The 17,497-nt window shown below is 43.9% G+C and overlaps 1 protein-coding gene across 2 annotated transcripts in view; it reads right to left on the reverse strand.

The window, feature by feature from the left end:
* The window catches only part of BLK (BLK proto-oncogene, Src family tyrosine kinase), a 210,407-nt gene that overhangs the window by 19,018 nt on the left and 173,892 nt on the right, over window positions 1–17,497 (reverse strand). Inside the window, exons 11-12 of one of the 2 annotated variants that reach the window (XM_029596141.1) lie at window positions 12,748–12,898; window positions 2,715–2,846 (exon numbers count right to left, since the gene is read on the reverse strand). In XM_029596141.1, coding sequence (XP_029452001.1) covers window positions 2,715–2,846; window positions 12,748–12,898 — 283 coding nt within the window. The remainder of the gene's footprint in view (window positions 1–2,714; window positions 2,847–12,747; window positions 12,899–17,497) is intronic. The other variant, XM_029596142.1, reaches the window with a different exon arrangement.

Below are 17,497 nucleotides of genomic sequence, written 5' to 3' on the forward strand. Positions count from 1 at the left end.
ACATATAAATAAGGAAATGATCAGACTAAGGTATCCTATTGCAGGTGAACAACTGGGAATTAATTATACAAAGAGATCCTTTTAAAAGCTTTTAATAATGTGGTTAGCATAATGATAACATATAAATTAATTTTATTTTCTTAAAATAAGGCTAAATATTAGGGGTGTACACACATTTTTTTTTCATTGGTGTTTTGTTTTTGGGTCTGGGGTAGGCCATTTCGGTCCACTCCCCGAATCTGAAAACTTTTTTTGTTTCTATTTCGGGAAAAACCTGGAAAAACAAAAAAAAAACCCCCACCTCCAACCCTTCAAATTATTTAACTATAATCTCCCAAATTATTTCACTATATCCCGGGAGCGATCTCCCCCTCTCGGGCCGTCAGCTGCCAGTAATCAAAATGGCGCTGGTGGTCCTTTGCTCTTACCATGTGACAGGGGCTATCAGTGCCATTGGTCATCTTAAAAAATGGCGTGGGCCATCCATTGCTCCTACCATGTGACAGGGACTGACCAATGGCGCCAGTAGCCCCTGTCACATGGTAAGGGCAAAAGGCCACTGGCACCATTGGTCAGTCCCTGTCACATGGTAGGAGCAATGGATGGCCCACGCCATCTTAAAAACTGGCGTGGGCCATCCATTGCTCCTACCATGTGACAGGGGCTGATCAATGGCACCGGTAGCACCTGTCACATGGTAAGGGCAAAGGGCCACCGGCGCCATTTTGATTACTGGCAGCTGATGGCCCGAGAGGGGGAGATTGTTCCCGGGACCCCCACTGGACCACTAGGGACTTTCAGCAAGTCTTGGGGGGTCGGGACGGTGGGGGTTTGTAATTAATTAAATTTGAAGGGTTGGGGTGGGTTTGGGGTTTTTTTTAGTTTTTAAATGTGCCCTTGCTCCCCCCCCAAAAAATGATAGGAAAACCACTTGAAATTTTGTGGGTTATCCTTTCGTTTTGTCAGCCCCCGAAATGTAACAAACTAGGAAATAGTCTTTATTTCCTATTTTGTTGCAAACAAATGCACATCCCTACTAAATATTCCCGATTTGCTGTCAGGAGCTGCTTAAAGTGTTACTCTGTATCCCATCACTAAAACATTTTACTGTAAACAAGTTCTGCCTGGCCTCATTGCTTCCCTCACAGCAGAAACATTTGCTGCATTGATATGTAAATGAACAGTACAGGGGAGGGAATAGAACATGGCACCTTTGTGTTTCCTTTTGCTGTTTCCTGAGAGCTTTCTTGCAGGCCAATTCAATAAAAGGTGTGGGAGAGCAGGCGCTCCAAGTTGAGCGCCCGCTCTCCTGACGTGCACCCAGGCATCTCTCCTGGGCGCGCAGTTCTGTATTTAAATGAGGCCCAGTGCTAATAAGGAGGCGCCAGGGACAATAGCACGTCCCTAGCACTTCCTTATCAGCGTGAGCGATGGCTGTCAGCAGGTCCGACAACCGATGCTCAATTTTACTGGCATTGGTTTTCGAACCGACTGACAGCCACGGGTTCGGAAAACAGATGCTGGCAAAATTGAGCATCCGTTTTCAAACCCGCCAACTGGAGGGCAGATTTTTTAAAACTTTTTTTTTAATTTTTGGTTCCTCCGACTTAATATCACTGGGATATCACTGGGATATTAAGTCAGAGGGTGTACAGAAAAGCTTCCAACTTAACGCCTGCTCTTGGCAGGCATTAATTTCTGAGAGTAAAATGTGCAGCTTGGCCGCACATTTTACCTTCAGTATTCTGGGCAACTAACTAATAGGCTCATTAGCATGCATTTACATCAGTACCCAGCCATCTTGGCCAGGTCATGGCATCAGGAGGATGCAGGACACAGAGTGAATTGGGGACAAGGAGTAGAGAAGCAAGAGAAAGCGAATCCTGAACAATGGGTGTAGGAAGATAAAGAGGGGGATGTTCTGGTGCCTTTGCCACTGAAAGAAAAAGTGGTGTGCCGGAGCAGCCACCAGTAAATCAAAAGGGCTGGGGGGTGCAATTCTGAATATCTGCCCCGGGTGCAGAAAAAGCTGGTCCTGGCACTGATCTCTCTCTTAGAAATGGGAACCTTGGCAGCCCTGCAAGCCATAGTGATGAACAACAAAATCAACTGAAAAAAAAATCCCTTCCAAATCCACTCAGTGTGAGTGAACTGCATAAGACACTGAACTTGAATGCAGACCTGTGTGAGCACTGCTCAATCCCAAATCACCAGAGACAATGCATATCAGATTTAAGTTTGAAACCTGAGCTTATCACTGACTGAAAAATGTTTTTCTTCTTCCCAACAGTGACCTGAGGCAACTTATTTTACACTTATTTGCACTCGCCCTGGGTTGATCAGAAACTGACTAATGAATTCTCACTGGCCAAAGCATTAGTCAGTGACAATGAATGATTTAGCATGGGTGAAAAACAAATCTGAACAATGTCAACTTTCTAAATCAGAATATCAAAACTCTATTAGATCGATTGGGTTGAGGGAAATATGCAAAATAAGTCAAATTTGAATTTGACCTCCAGTTATTCAGACATCTCTAATCACAAATGAGGTACAAGGAAATGAGATAAAACCTTCAAGGGGCTTTATGAACTCCGAGGAAGTATGTTGCTTATTTCAAAGACAGATATTTTTCTTTACATATCTAAAAGAGGGGTTTTTTTGGCTTTCTCAACAAGAGACAGCGAGAGAGTGGCAGAATTTGGTGCCTGTACCTGGATAAGGAATCCTGCCATAGGTGACGATCTCTGTTAGAAGGATTCCAAAAGACCATACATCTGATTTGATGTTAAAAATTCCAAAGTTGATGGCTTCAGGTGCTGTCCACTTGATTGGAAATTTTGCTCCTATGGGGAAAAATCATAACAATATCATACTACACTGCAGCTATTTTTTTTCTGAGGCTAAGTTCAAGTGCATTTCACACTCAGTAAGTACTTTTAAAGGAGTTTCATACTACGAAACATAGGTTCCTAGAGCCAAAGATTAAAAGTCAGTCCTGAAATCAATTTTATTAGCAACATCTATCCATATAGTTTGAGCTGTAATATGATTCTCCAAGCTTAAGACAGAGATTTATTTTCTGTCTTTCTAGTTTAGTTACAGCATGGACTCTAATGTTGTGGTAATCAGTGGATATGACATTATTATTGATTTCACCAGTGACTGATGCTATAGATTTCTGCAACCTGAAAATGATTATCATTGTGGATAGGTTGTATAGCTATAACTCTCTCTATGAGGACTTGACTATATTTCGGGGGAAAACATTCAAGGTAGCTGGCAAGACTTCAGCTAACTTCGTAAACAGTAGGGTCCTTGTTCATTAAATACTTTTTTCCCATTTAGGGGTAGATTTTCAAATAGCGCGCATAGGCGTACTTTTGTTGGCGCTCCAGGCGCAAACAAAAGTACGCTGGATTTTAGTAGATACGCGCGGAGCCGCGCGTATCCGCTAAAATCCGGGATCGGCGCGCGCAAGGCTATCGATTTTGTATAGCCGGCGCGCGCCGAGCCGCGCAGCCTACCCCTGTTCCCTCGGAGGCCGCTCCGAAATCGGAGTGGCCTCGGAGGGAATCCTCTAACGCCCTCCCCTCACCTTCCCCTCCCTTCCTCTACCTAACCCACCCGCCCGGCCCTGTCTAAACCCCATCCTTACCGTTGTCGGGGGATTTACGGCTCCCGGAGGGAGAAGTAAATCCCCGCGCGCCAGCGGGCCTCCTGCGCGCCGGGACGCGACCTGGGGGCGGGTACGGAGGGCACGGCCACGCCCCCGGACCACCCCAGGCCGTAGCCATGCCCCCGTACCCGCCCCCAAAACGCTGCCAACACGCCCCCTAAACACCGCGACGACCGGGCCCGCCCCCGACACGCCCCCCGACACGCCCCCCTCGGAGAACCCCGGGACTTACGCGAGTCCCGGGGCTCTGCGCGCGCCGGTAGGCCTATGTAAAATAAGCTCACCGGCGCGCAGGGCCCTGCACGCCTAAATCCGCCCGGTTTTGGGCGGATTTAGGCGAGCAGGGCTCTGAAAATCCGCCCCTTAGTGTCTATGGAAAAACTTTTTATTGAATAAACTGCTAGAGGTCCATTTTCACACAGTTGGTGTATTTTCAATTAACATTAATAATTACAGTAAAAGAGTAGTCAATGAGATATAATACTCAGATCTGTTCATTATAAAATGGCTTCTATGTTGTGCCCTGATCTACTGTGTCAAATCTGCAGTTGCACTGCTGAATATACCCAGTTATCTTAAAGTTAGCCAGATAAATGTATCTGGGTAACTTTAGCACAGGTCAGTAGAATGACCAGAGTTAGCTTGATAAGTTATCCAGCTAACTCTGAATATTGGATTTAGCCAGATAACCTATTCAGCTAACTATGCTCTTGTCCAGAATGCCTATGACTTACCAGGCTAAATTCTAGCCGGATAGTTATCTGGCTAGAATTTAGCTGCTAGCTAGAGACTGCATTGTACAAATCAACTCCTTTTGTTGTTCCTTTCTTCGATTCAAATGATAGAAATTCTTCAGTGATTTCAAATTTGCAGTTAATTCCTCTGACTGTGTATGTAACACCAGCCCCCCCCCCCAAACCCACCCTGAGTTAAATGTGCCCATCTATAGTGCTACATATATAGAGAGACCTATTCTCCCTATTACAGCATTTCTCTCTCTCCCTCTCTCTTATTTATTTATTATTTTTATATACCGATATTCCAAGAAAATCATACCAGTTCACAGAATTTAAAATTACGTAAATAACAATCCCAATTAAAATATATATCCTCATAAAATATCAATCACAATGAAAATATATATCTTCATAAAATAATACATGAACTCTAGTATGATAAAATAAAGCAATATAATAAAATAAATCACATTAAAACAGAAGGAAAAAATAAAAACAAACAAAATAAGAGGGAAAAGAAGGAGGGAAAGCCTCCTAATAACCCTTGGGACTTCTATATTTCATATTTGCTCATCAAAAGCCTGCCAAAATAACCAAGTTTTTAAGTTCTTCTTAACTGTCTGAAAATTACCCTCAAGCCTTAGATCAGTTGGTAATGTATTCTATAATTTAGGTCCAGCAAATGATAAAGCTCTCTTTCTAACACATTTCAAATGAGCTGACCTAGGAGGTGGAATCATCAGTAGACTTTTATTAGCAGAACGCAAATTCTGTTGTGGATTATGGAAGTGACGTGCAGCGCTAAACCATTCCACGTTATCATTAAATAAGGAGTTATGGATTAATGTTAAAACTTTGAATTGGATTCTATAAAAGATAGGCAACCAGTGCAAATCTTTTTAAACAGGTCTACTGTAATCATACTTCTTGGTGCCAGTTAAAACTCTCACGGCTGCATTTTGAAGAAGCTGTAAGGGTCTGATAGTGGCTAACGGAAGGCCCAACAGGAGGGCATTACAGTAATCCAATTTTGAGAAAATCATGATTTGCAACACTGTTTTAAAGTCATTGAAATGCAGGTATAGCTTTAATATCTTTAAAATTTGAAGTTTAAAAAAAAGTCTTTAATCAAGTTATTAATAAATCTCTTCAAATTAAGTTCACTATCAAGAGTAACCCCTAAATCCCTGGCTTCATTAAATATGGACTACTTGGGCTGATTATTATTGTAATCCGTCATCATCCTATAATCAAGTTTATTACATATTAGCAGAATTTCCATTTTTTGTTGATTTAGTGAAAGTTTCATATGGACTAAAAACTTTTGAATAGAGGAAAGATATAAAGCCAATAATTTAAGCGAATTGTCAAAAGAACCAGATATTGGAAGCAGGATTTGAACATCATCTGCGCTCTCCCGGCGCTCGCACAGGCCACTCTCCTGTGTGAGCGATTCAGTATTTAAATGAGGGCCCGCGGTAAAAAGAGGCGCTAGAGACACTAGCGCATCCCTAGCGCCTCTTTTTTGACAGGAGCAGTGGCTGTCAGCGAGTTTGACAGCCGACGCTCAATTTTGCCGGCGACAGCCACGGGTTCGGAAACTGGACACCGGCAAAATTGAGCGTCCGGTTTTCTACCCACGAGCTGAAGACAGTTAATACCATGTAGTCTGTTGGGTGAGTGTGGACACCTCATAAACAACGTGGGCTTCTTTTTACTTCCGTGAATGCCTCAAGCTTAGGTTATGCTGCATTTGGATGCTGCTAACCAGTCAATTGGAATATTTATGACTGTATAACCAGGTTACAATCATCGGTGACACACTCATTGGTATACATATTTTTTTGAATTTTTTAGAAAAAAATTTTTTTGTTTAGAAATCGGACACTTATGATAGCATTGCTTGGACAGCATTTGACAACACAGACCCAACCCGACACGGTTTGTGTTTCGTGGGCTTCATCAGGGGTGGTAAGGTTGTGCGGTGTCTACAATATAAAAATAAAGAATTATACTTATCTTTTTAGTTTGTTGAATAGCAGTTAGAGTTGCTGTACAAGATTACATACGTTCTTTGTGTCTGTCTCTCTGCATGCACTGCTACTCGGTTTTAGCTTTAACTAACCGGGATCTGCCATTACTGGTAACTGACTTTTTAAACTAAACAGTAAATTCAAGACTGGCCAATCAAAAATGGAGGAGGTGGCTCAAGCAACCAATCAAAGATTAGACCAATGAAGACCATTCGATGCTGTCATTTAGACCATCTGGAGCTTCTGATGTGAGGGTGAAAATCCACCACTGCTCGCGATAGTTGAGCTGACAACTGAGATCTCCACCGTGATTGCTCTTGTGCACTTGTTCCAGTATTGTCCATTTAAGTTGTTCAAAAGTGTGATGAGCCTGCAGGCAATGGTTAACTATTGGAGCTTCAATATTACCGGTGTTTATGCGGCTTCTATGTTCACGCAGCCGAGTTTTAATTGATCTACTTGTGCGGCCAACGTATAGAAGTGGGCAAGAACATTGAATTAAATACACAACTTGAGTAGACTCGCATGTAGTGTTGTCGTTCTTTCTGTATATTGTTTCAGTAATTGGATGGTGCCATTCAATGCCTTCAATAGTTGTAATGCACATGTCACATTTGCAGCACTGCCTATGAACGCCATTAAAATGAGATTGATTAAACTGAGATAGAGATGCCCGCACTACATGATCGCGAATGTTTTTACTTCTCTGATAGTAAATCAGTGGAGGTTCAGCAAATGAGGGGTGAAGTTGTAAAACATGCCAATGTTTTTTGATGCTTTGGGCAATTAGATACGATTTATCAGTATGTTGTAAAACACAAATACTCGTTGTGACTGGAGGTTTAGATTGATATTGTAATAATGCATTGTGGGGAGAACGATAACACCACATGCGAGTCTACTCAGAAGTGAAGCTGTCTGGTGGGGTGAAGCAGAGTCTGAGAGACAGTGAAAGAGTAGTGTACAGAAAGGATCCAACTCTTTTTTCTTCTCTGTGCCTCTGGGTAAAAGTTAAAGGATCCATCCTACCCAGGGGTTACATTTGCTTCTGAAAATATTTATTTGCTTGCATACTTGGAATCAGCAGTTCGCCGATATCCTTACCAGTTCACCCACACCTTCACCAGTTCACCTAGACCGTCCAGCACTTTACCCTGAACACCCACAAATGACCAGTTCACCCAAACCTCCCACCCCAAAACTAAAGAGACAAGTGCAATTTCAATTGCGTGAGCTAATTAGCAGCTGTAAACATGTGCAGAGAAGTTCACTATTGTATAGGGATGTGCAGAGGGACGCCATACGTTGCATTCGGGATTCGGATTCATCGGGGGGCGGATACGTTGCATTCGGCTGTATGGCGCCCCGATGCGTTAATACGTCCATTTTGATTCGTTCCCCCGCTAAAATTAAATTAACTACAACCTCCCACCCTCCTGACCCCCCAAAACTTACCAAAACTCCCTGGTGGTCCAGCAGGAGTTTCTGGAGCCATCCCCTGCACTCACACCCTCGGTGCTGGTTTCAAAATGGCGCCGATAGCCTTTGACCTTCTATGTCACAGGGGCTACCAGTGCCATTGGTCAGCCCCTGTCACATGGCCATCGGTGCCATCTTGTGCTCCTACCATGTGACAGGGGCTGACCAATGGCACCAGTAGCCCCTGTGACATAGTATGGGCAAAGGCTATCGGTGCCATTTTGATTACTGGCAGCCAATGGTCCGAGTGCAGGAGGTCACTCCTGGACCCCCGCTGGACCACCAGGGACTTTTGGCAAGTCTTGGAAGACCCTCCTGACCCCCACAAGACTTGCCAAAAGTCCAGCGGGGGACCAGGAGCAACCTCCTGCACTCCGGCCTTTGGATGCCATTTTAAATACTGGCAGGTCAGGAGGGTCCCCCATTTTGAATACTTGGGGTCAGGAGGGTCCCCCAAGACTTGCCAAAAGTCCCTGGTGGTCCAGCGGGGGTCCGGGAGCGACCTCCTGCACTCGGACCGTCGGCTGCCAGTAATCAAAATGGCGCCGATAGCCTTTGCCCATACTGTGTCACAGGGACTACCGGTGCCATTGGTCAGCCCCTGTCACATGATAGGAGCACAAGATGGCGCTGATGGCCATGTGACAGGGGCTGACCAATGGCACTGGTAGCCCCTGTGACATAGTAGGTCAAAGGCTATCGGCGCCATTTTGAAACCAGTACTGAGGGTGTGAGTGCAGGGGATGGCTCCCGGACCCCCCCGCTGGACCATCATGCAGTTTTGGTAAGTCTTGGGGGGGGGGGGTCAAGAGGGTAGGGGGTGGTTTCTTTAGGCGCCGAATAATTCAGCGAAGATTTGTGTATTCGTGGGGAATCGCGATCCGTTTCGCTTCCCCACGAATACAATGAATGTGGCCATATCCGTTGCGGATTGCCAATACGTAGGGACCGAATGCATACCTCTACTATTGTCTGTGCATATACTGCTTACAAAATGGCAACTTGTGCACATATTTTTTAATGCCACCCTGGAATGCTCCTACAGTACCCCTTTTTTTCTCTGTTCACATTTACATGTGACACTCCAAGTATGCGTGTAATCTCAAGGTTTATAAACTATATATGCATGTACATGCTACTTATGTGCAAATGTGCTCATTTTTTACATACAAAATCCCTGCATAACTTTGAAACATACCTCCTATATGTTTTATTATTGTAATCTGCTGAGGATAATTGATGTTAAGATCAGCAGAATCTAAATGTTTTTTTAAATTATACTTTATTAATTTCAATGAGTATATCAAATGAGAATCTCATATTTGACAAGAAAAAAGTGCAGAACAATAAGAAATAAATACAAACAAAATAATACAAAGCAGGCAATTATTTGCATTAATATAGATCACTATAACCTGGGGGGGGGGGGGGGGGGGAGAGCAATAAAGGCCAGAGACAAGGCCCTAAAAATACAATATCAAAATACATAAACTTCAACTCAAACAACAAAGACCTCCCTTCAGGGTAATCAATAACTGGACAACTCCAAAATGATCTTTATTTTTTAAATGGACAGGTCTATTACCTTGTTACTCTACTATCTCACTGTTAATGTTTTCTATCGCTTTCTTTCCATTCCAAGTTGCATTATATCCCTGTTTTATTGTAACTGCTACTTCTTCTTATATCACATGTTATTGTTCTAAGTATTTCTCCTTTTGTCACACCCTGTTAATTGTAAACCGGCATGATGCGACTCCCATCGCGAATGCCGGTATATAAAAAAAGTCAAATAAATAAATAAATAAATAAATAGAAGAAGCCTGAAGCAGTCCCCCTTCATAAATAGTAACATGCTGTTGTGCGCCCCATCCGCATCTGGCCCACGCACTGGCCTGCTCACCTTGCTAGCTCCTCTGCAGGTCATGGGTCGGCCTCCCCAGTGGCAGCTGCGAGCTCCTCTAGGCCTCGGCGTTGTGCGGCGGCGGTCGCCAGTCCTTCCACTGAGCACCAGGCTTCACGCTGGAGTTCGGCATCTCCAGTGGCGTTGGCCACGCCCCTATGCGCGCGCGGACCGCTCAGCCTCTTGTAGGGCCAGGAGTGGGTCCTAGCTCCGCGGTGCGCCCTGATTGATCGAATGATATAAGGAAGTCCCTGCCTGCACTTCCTTGCCTTGGCAATCGGGTCGGCACTGTAAGTGTACTAGTTTGCCTCCGTGTTCATAGTCTTGTTCCAGCCTTGTTCCAGCATCCTACTGTTCCAGCCTTCCAGCGTCCTGTTCCAGTGTCCATCTGTCCTGTCTTCCCAGGTAGTGCCCTCGGACTGTCTCTCTGGTACTGACCTCGGCCTGCTCCTTGACCATTCTGTACGCTGCCTGGATCATGACCTCTGCCTGCCTTGTGTCCTCATCTGACCTCCGGAACCTGACCCCTGCCTCGTTGACTACTCCTCGGACTGATCCTCGGATTCTAACCTCGGCTACCATTGACCATGTTTCCTGATTCTGGCTCTGTCCCTTGTCTTGTCATCGCCTATGCTGTTCTGGTCTTCCTTGCTCCTCCTACAGCCTAGAGTCCGACTGCACTGCCTTGCTGTCCGTGGACATGCCTCTCTACTACCTCTCCAGGAGACCCTGCAAGGCCCACCTAAGTCCAAGTGGCCCGGGTCCCTACAGGCTCCACCCGGGGGGGAGCGCGGGCTTCCAGTGGTGAAGCTCATCCTAGCCTCTGTCTCCTTCAGTGCTCCGCCCCCTGGGGGCAAGTGCTTCCTAGTCCCTACCAGGGAGCCGTTCTCCACTACTCCAGCTCAAGGGTCCACCTCCAAGCGCAACACGTGCCTCCCAAAAGTATAATTAAGGGGGCCTAAATGGTAATATTACCCCTGGCATCCAAAAAAACCCTCAACTGAATGGGATCAGAAAAGAAATATTTAACACCAAAAGAATCAAGCATTTACAGGGAAATCTTGTATCACAAGTAGCACCTAAAGCTAACACTTCAGATCTCATACTAAGACATTTCCTCCTACATTCCTGTGTTACTTTAGATAAATCTGGGAAAATCCATAGCTTTCGGTCCTTAAAAAGAGCTCCTCTGTGATGAAAAAATAACCGTAAAATATGATTTCTATTTTTAAAAAGGCAAATGAAACCAAAAGCATAGCTCTGGATGTAATATTATCTTCTGAACACTCAAGTAGACCGGAAAGGTTAGGTGATTTCTGGAAAGCATCCCCATCTGTTGATTTCCTCAAGGATGAAAGGTAAAGCTTCCTCAGGAATACCCCAAATATCTTCCATGTAAGAGTTAAACAGTTCAGAAGATGACATAAATTGAGTCTTAGGAAAATTAAGTATACGAAGAGTCAGTTTTAAAAATTTTTCCAAGTTCTCAATTTTATTTGAAGATAAAGAAACATTATTGATAATTCTGGGATTGCACTGCTTCCACTTGTCTGACAGCCATGGGGCTAAATGCAAATGTTTTTAAATAAAAATTAAATTGTACTAATCTTAGCTAGGGACCTCAGCTGCACTTTAAGTGGACTGTTTACAAAAGTGCAGCATTTGTATTGTGGGAAAACTGCTCAATACCACAGCTTAGTAAATCCTGTGGTAGCTTTCCTTATGTTGCCATGGCCGGGAGCTTTGTGCATTCCTGGCCACGTAAATGTGGAATGGTAGTTCCCCCCTCCACCCTATCCCGGGACTGCTATCATTTTAAGGGTCACAAGGCCTCCTTGCCCTGTCCAAAAAATTCCTGGGGGTTTGGTGACCCTCCCTGCATCTTCGCATGGGCCCTTCATGTAGTGAAAGTATCCCCCCTCCTCTGATTAGGGCCTATTCCCTTTAAGGAAGTCCCAACCCCTGGTAAGAAAACCAGTTCTTTCCCATGCCCTGCGCCTCCATACCCCTCCAAGTTAACTGTTCAGTTTCTGATGGTCTAGTAGAGGCAGGAGTGATCCCCACTTGCTTCTGCCCCACCAGCACCATTTTCCAAAATGGTGCCAGCTGACTCCACATCTTCCTTTGTCCCGATCATATGATCGGGGCAAAGAAGGGCCTAGGATTAGCCAATGCCATTTTTAAGATGGCAACGGAGCAGAAGTGAGTGAAGATCAATCCTGCCTCAACTAGAGCCTCAGGGACTGAGCAGTAGGCTTGGTGGGGGTCCAGGGGAATGGGGGTGAAAAAGGGGAATTTTCTTATCAGGGGAGGGACTTTCCTAAAGGGGAAGGGCCTTAATTGGAGGGGGTTTACTTGTACTAAATGAAGGGCCCTAGTGAGGGTGTGAGGGGGGACACTATTGCCCTAGAAATTTTGGTCAGAGGGTAGGGGATTCTTTTGGGTGACACATGGAAAACTACCACAGGATTTACTAAACTATGGTACTGAGTACCTCAGATTAGTGAGTACCTCAGTTTAGGGAATCCTTTGGTAGATTTCCCTGTGGTACAAATACCTCACTTTCACTAAATGAACAGCCAGAGTGGGGTTGCAGGGAGACCATGAGATCCCATGGATATTTGGACTGGGAGAGTCTTTTAACCAGTTATCTTGTAGGCTCAGCATCTGTTTGAAAATGGACCTCAAAACATCTCTATGGCCAAACTTAAGATTGTGAGTTCTGTGAAGAGCAGGCATCTTGCAATAACTTACCGTTAAAGTGTTGTGAGCATTAACAGCATTCAGAAAATATCATTATACAACATATTATGTTCTTTAAGGCGCTAGAGAGAGAGAAAGAGAGAGAGAGAGAGAGAAAGAAAGAGATCTGGACTTGGAGAATCTGCTAAATTGTAATCTTCACTTGGAACCTACCTTCTTTTGCAGTGTATTCATCATCAATAATCCTGGCCAGGCCAAAATCAGCAATTTTACAACAAAGAGTATCAGATACCAAAATATTTGCTGCTCGGATGTCCCTATGGATGAAATTCCTCTTCTCGATGTATGCCATCCCCTCTGCAACCTATAATAACAGAAATGTCAAAACATTAGGTGAGAAGATTCCATAAACCATGTTATTACTGCTTAGCTTTTTCCTACTTAACGTTTAAAGTGAGCAACAAAGAATGGAGTGCACTGAATTGCACAGCTAATGCATTGCTAATTGGTAGCAGCAGACATCAATGAGATGCTAGATCATTGCCAATATTTAAGTGCCATTATAAGTGTAATTTCATCTAAACATTTTTTTAGGGGAAAAATGCTATAATTTGGATTTCAGCGGTGGCCATTAGTAGAGGTGATGAGAATAAGGTCCTCCCGAAGCTGGAGAGATTTTAATCAGTGAGTTTTCAATAATGCACCTAAGAGACAAAATGAGCATGTACTTTTCAGTCTACACAAACCAAGCAGATCTTCAGACTCAAACTACTCACATTGTGTTTGAGGATTGAGTTTTTATGCTGATAAAAAATACTACATGTACTTCAAGTCAACTGCAATGAGGACACAAAGGATGTGTGCTGACTGTACATGTACGAGTTTGAAATTTTCATAAATATGCGTTGCTTTCTCTCCTGACCAAGTTAGGTCCCAGGAATGCCTCTTTTTATGGAGGCTAGAAGTATGCACATTGTGAAACTATGCACACACTTTTAACTGTCTGATTCACTTAGGAGGATTCAGCCATTCTATCCATATAACCCCTGATTTTACTAGTGCAATTCCTGACTAAACCTTTGAAAATTTAAGTTTAGATTAACAAACCTATATCTAATATATATATATTTGAATAGTATTGCAATGTTTAATTTGTTTTTTTGCACAGCTTCTATCAGTTCAGACATGAATACTGCATAAAGGAATATAAACCAGGATTGTGGTCATATTGGGTGGCTCTTTAACATACGTATACTGACATCTCTGTACATTGTAATACTTTTTTAAAAGGTCCAACAAAACAAGATGGTATAGTACTTGAACTTTGAGACCTCACATGCTTAAGAACATAAGAAATTGCCATACTGGGCCAGACCAAGTGTCCTTCAAGCCCAGCATCCTGTTTCCAACAGTGGCCAATCCAGGCTACAAGTACCTGGCAAGTACCCAAACACTAAGTAGATCCCATGCTACTGATACCAGTAATAGCAGTGGCTATTAGAGATGTGAATCGGAACCGGAATCGGTTCGGATTCCGGTTCCGATTCACATGTGGTTTTTTTTTCATCGGGCCCGATCGCGGTTTTGTTTATTGGCTGCGCCCGAGCCAATAAACAAAAAACCCACCCCAACCCTTTAAAACTAATCCCTTTACTTCCCCCACCCTCCCGACCCCCCAAAAACATTTTACAGGTACCTGGTGGTGCAGTGGGGGTCCTGGGAGCGATCTCCCGCTCTCGGGCCGTCGGCTGCCACTAATAAAAATGGCGCTGATGGCCTTTGCCCTTACCATGTGACAGGGTATCAATGCCATTGGCCGGCCCCTGTCACATGGAGGGAGCACTGGATGGCCGGCGCCATCTTTAAAAATGGCACGGGCCATCCAGTGCTCTTACCATGTGACAGGGGCCAGCCAATGGCACGGATACCCTGTCACATGGTAAGGGCAAAGGGCCATCGGCGCCATTTTGATTAGTGGCAGCCAACGGCCCGGGAGCGGGAGATCGCTCCCGGGACCCCCACTGGACCACCAGGTACCTGTAAAATGTTTTTGGGGGGGTCGGGAGGGTGGGGGAAGCAAAGGGATTAATTTTATACGGTCAGGGTGGGTTTAGGGTTATTTTTGTGTACCGTTTTTCCCGCCCTCCCCCAAAACAATAAGAGAACCCCCGCGAACAATATCGTGGGGTTTTCCTATCGTTCCCCTATCGTTCCCCTATCGTTTCGGATTTCAGACGATTTTGAAAATATCGACGATATTTTCAATCGTCCGAAGCCCAATTCACATCCCTAGTGGCTATTCCCTAAGTTAACTTGATTAATAGCAATTAATGGACTTCTCCAAGAACTTATCCAAACCTTTTTTAAACTCGGCTACACTAGCTGCACTAACCACATCATCTGGCAACAAATTCCAGAACTTGTGTTGAGTGAAAAATAATTTTCTCAGATGTGTTTTAAATGTGTTGCTTGCTAACTTCATGGAGTGCCTCCAAGTCCTTCTGTTACGACTATGACTGCTGTGCAGCCTCCTCACCACCAGAGGCCCTCCATGAGCACACTCCCCTGACTGGCCCAGCCTTCCTTGCCTACTTGCTCCATGTCCAGAACCCTCTATTTAACTCCGCCTAGCCCATGCCTCGGCATCAAATTCATTTGGGCTCCTTGCTTTGCATGCCTTCGAGCATCCTGCTTCCCTGCCTTGCTCTGTGGCCTTGGGCCTTTGCTGATCTTGCTCTGGAGGCATTCAGCCTTTCTGCCTTCTTATCCCCTCTGTCCCTGAATCCCTTTCTGTTGCTGCCTTATTAGTCTCCTGCTTCCTTGTCTCACTTCCTTTTGTGGTTTTATGTTCAGTGTAGTCCTTGTCCTGGTTTGTCTAGACCTGCCTTGTCTATCTTACTTGCCCTGGTTCCCCTCCTCCAGCTCACGCTTACCTGCATCCAGTCTCATTCTTACCTGCACGCTAACCTGATTCCACCCATATCTGCACTCAGTTCCAGTATAACAGACCTCGCTTACCTGCATTCACATCCAAGTGTACCCACATGCTGTTCCAGTGTTTCCTGAAGTTCACCCTTACCCCCATGCTCTCAGCTCCAGAGACTCTTCTCAGTCAGCACCCAGTTCCAGAAACTCTACGCAGCCTCACCAGATCATTTGCTATTGCTCCCATCCTCTTGTCCTGTGTCACTCCTGCAGGTGGTGTTCACCACACCAGGCTACAGCCCTACACTGTAACACTTCTATTATCCAAAAGAGTAAACAACTGATTCACATCTACCCATTCTAGACCTCTCATGATTTTAAAGACCTCTATCATATCCCCCCTCAGCTGTCTCTTCTCCAAGCTCAACAGCCCTAACCTCTTTAGCTTTTCCTCATAGGGGAACTGTTCCATCCCCTTTATCATTTTGGTCAACCTTCTCTGTCCCTTCTCCAGTACCACCATATCTTTTTTGAGATGCAGTGACCAGAATTGGAGCGATACAGAGGCATTATGACATTTTCAGTTTTATTCACCATTCCCTTCCTAATAATTCCTAACATTCTGTTTTCTTTTTTGACTGCTGCAGCACACTGAGCTGACGATTTCAATGTATTATCCACTATGATACCTAGATCTTTTTCCTGGGTGGTAACTCCTAATATGGAACCCAATATTGTGTAACTACAGCATGGGTTATTTTTCCATATATGCAACACCTGACAATTGTCCACATTAGATTTCATCTGCCATTTGGTTGCCCGATCTTCCAGTCTTGCAAGGTCCTCCAGCAATTTATCATAATCTGCTTGTGATTTAACTACTCTGAATAATTTTGTATCATCTGCAAATTTGATTACCACACTCGTCATATTTCTTTCCAGATCATTTATAAATATATTGAAAAACATCAGAGTATAGATCCCTGAGGCACTTTACTGTTTACCCTTTTCCACTGAGAAAATTCACCATTTAATCCTATTCTTAGTTTCCTGACTTTTAACCAGTTTGTAATCCATGAAAGGATATCACTTCCTATCCCACAACTTTATAATTTTCTTAGAAGCATCTCATGAGGGACTTTGTCAAACACCTTCTGAAAATCCAAATACACTACATCTACAGATTTACCTTTATCCAGATGTTTATTAACCCTTCAAAAAAATGAAGCAGATTTGTGAGGCAAAGCTTTCCTTGGGTAAATCCATGCTGACTGTGTTCCATTAAACCATATGCTCTGTGATTTTGATCTTTAAAATAGTTTCCACTATTTTACTTGGCAATGAAGTTAGGCTCACTTGTCTATATTTTCTCAGATTACCCCTGGAGCCCTTTTTAAATATCAGGGTTACATTGGCCTCCCTCCATTCTTCAGGTACAATGGATGATTTTAATGATAGGTTACAATTTTAACTAATAGATCTGAAATTTCATTTTTTAGTTCCTTCAGAACCCTGGGATGCATACTATCCTGTCCAGGTGATTTGCTACTTTCTAGTTTGTCAATCTGGCCTGCTACATCTTCCAGGTTCACAGTCATTTGGTTCAGTTCATCTGACTCATCACCCTTGAAAACCATCTCCGGAACTGGTATCTCCCCAACATCCTCACTAGTTATATAAACAGAAGCAAATAATTAATTTAGTCTTTCTGCAATGGCCTTATCTTCTCTAAGAGCCCCTTTAACCCCTCAGTCATCTAATGGTCTAACGACTCCTTTACAGGTTTCTTGCTTCAGATATATTTTTAAAAGTTTTTATTCTGAGTTTTTTCCTCTACGGCCAACTTCATTTCAAATTCTCTCTCAGCCTGCTTTATCAATGTTTTATACTTAACTTGACAATGCTTATGCTTTTTCCTATTTTCTTCAGATGGATCCTTTCTCAAATTTTTGAAGGATGTTTTTTTGGCTAAAATAGCCTCTTTCACCTCATCTTTTAACCATGCCGGTAATCATTTTGCCTTCCTTCCACCTATCTT

Source organism: Rhinatrema bivittatum, chromosome 3, assembly GCF_901001135.1.
Source record: "Rhinatrema bivittatum chromosome 3, aRhiBiv1.1, whole genome shotgun sequence".
NCBI lineage: Eukaryota > Metazoa > Chordata > Amphibia > Gymnophiona > Rhinatrematidae > Rhinatrema > Rhinatrema bivittatum.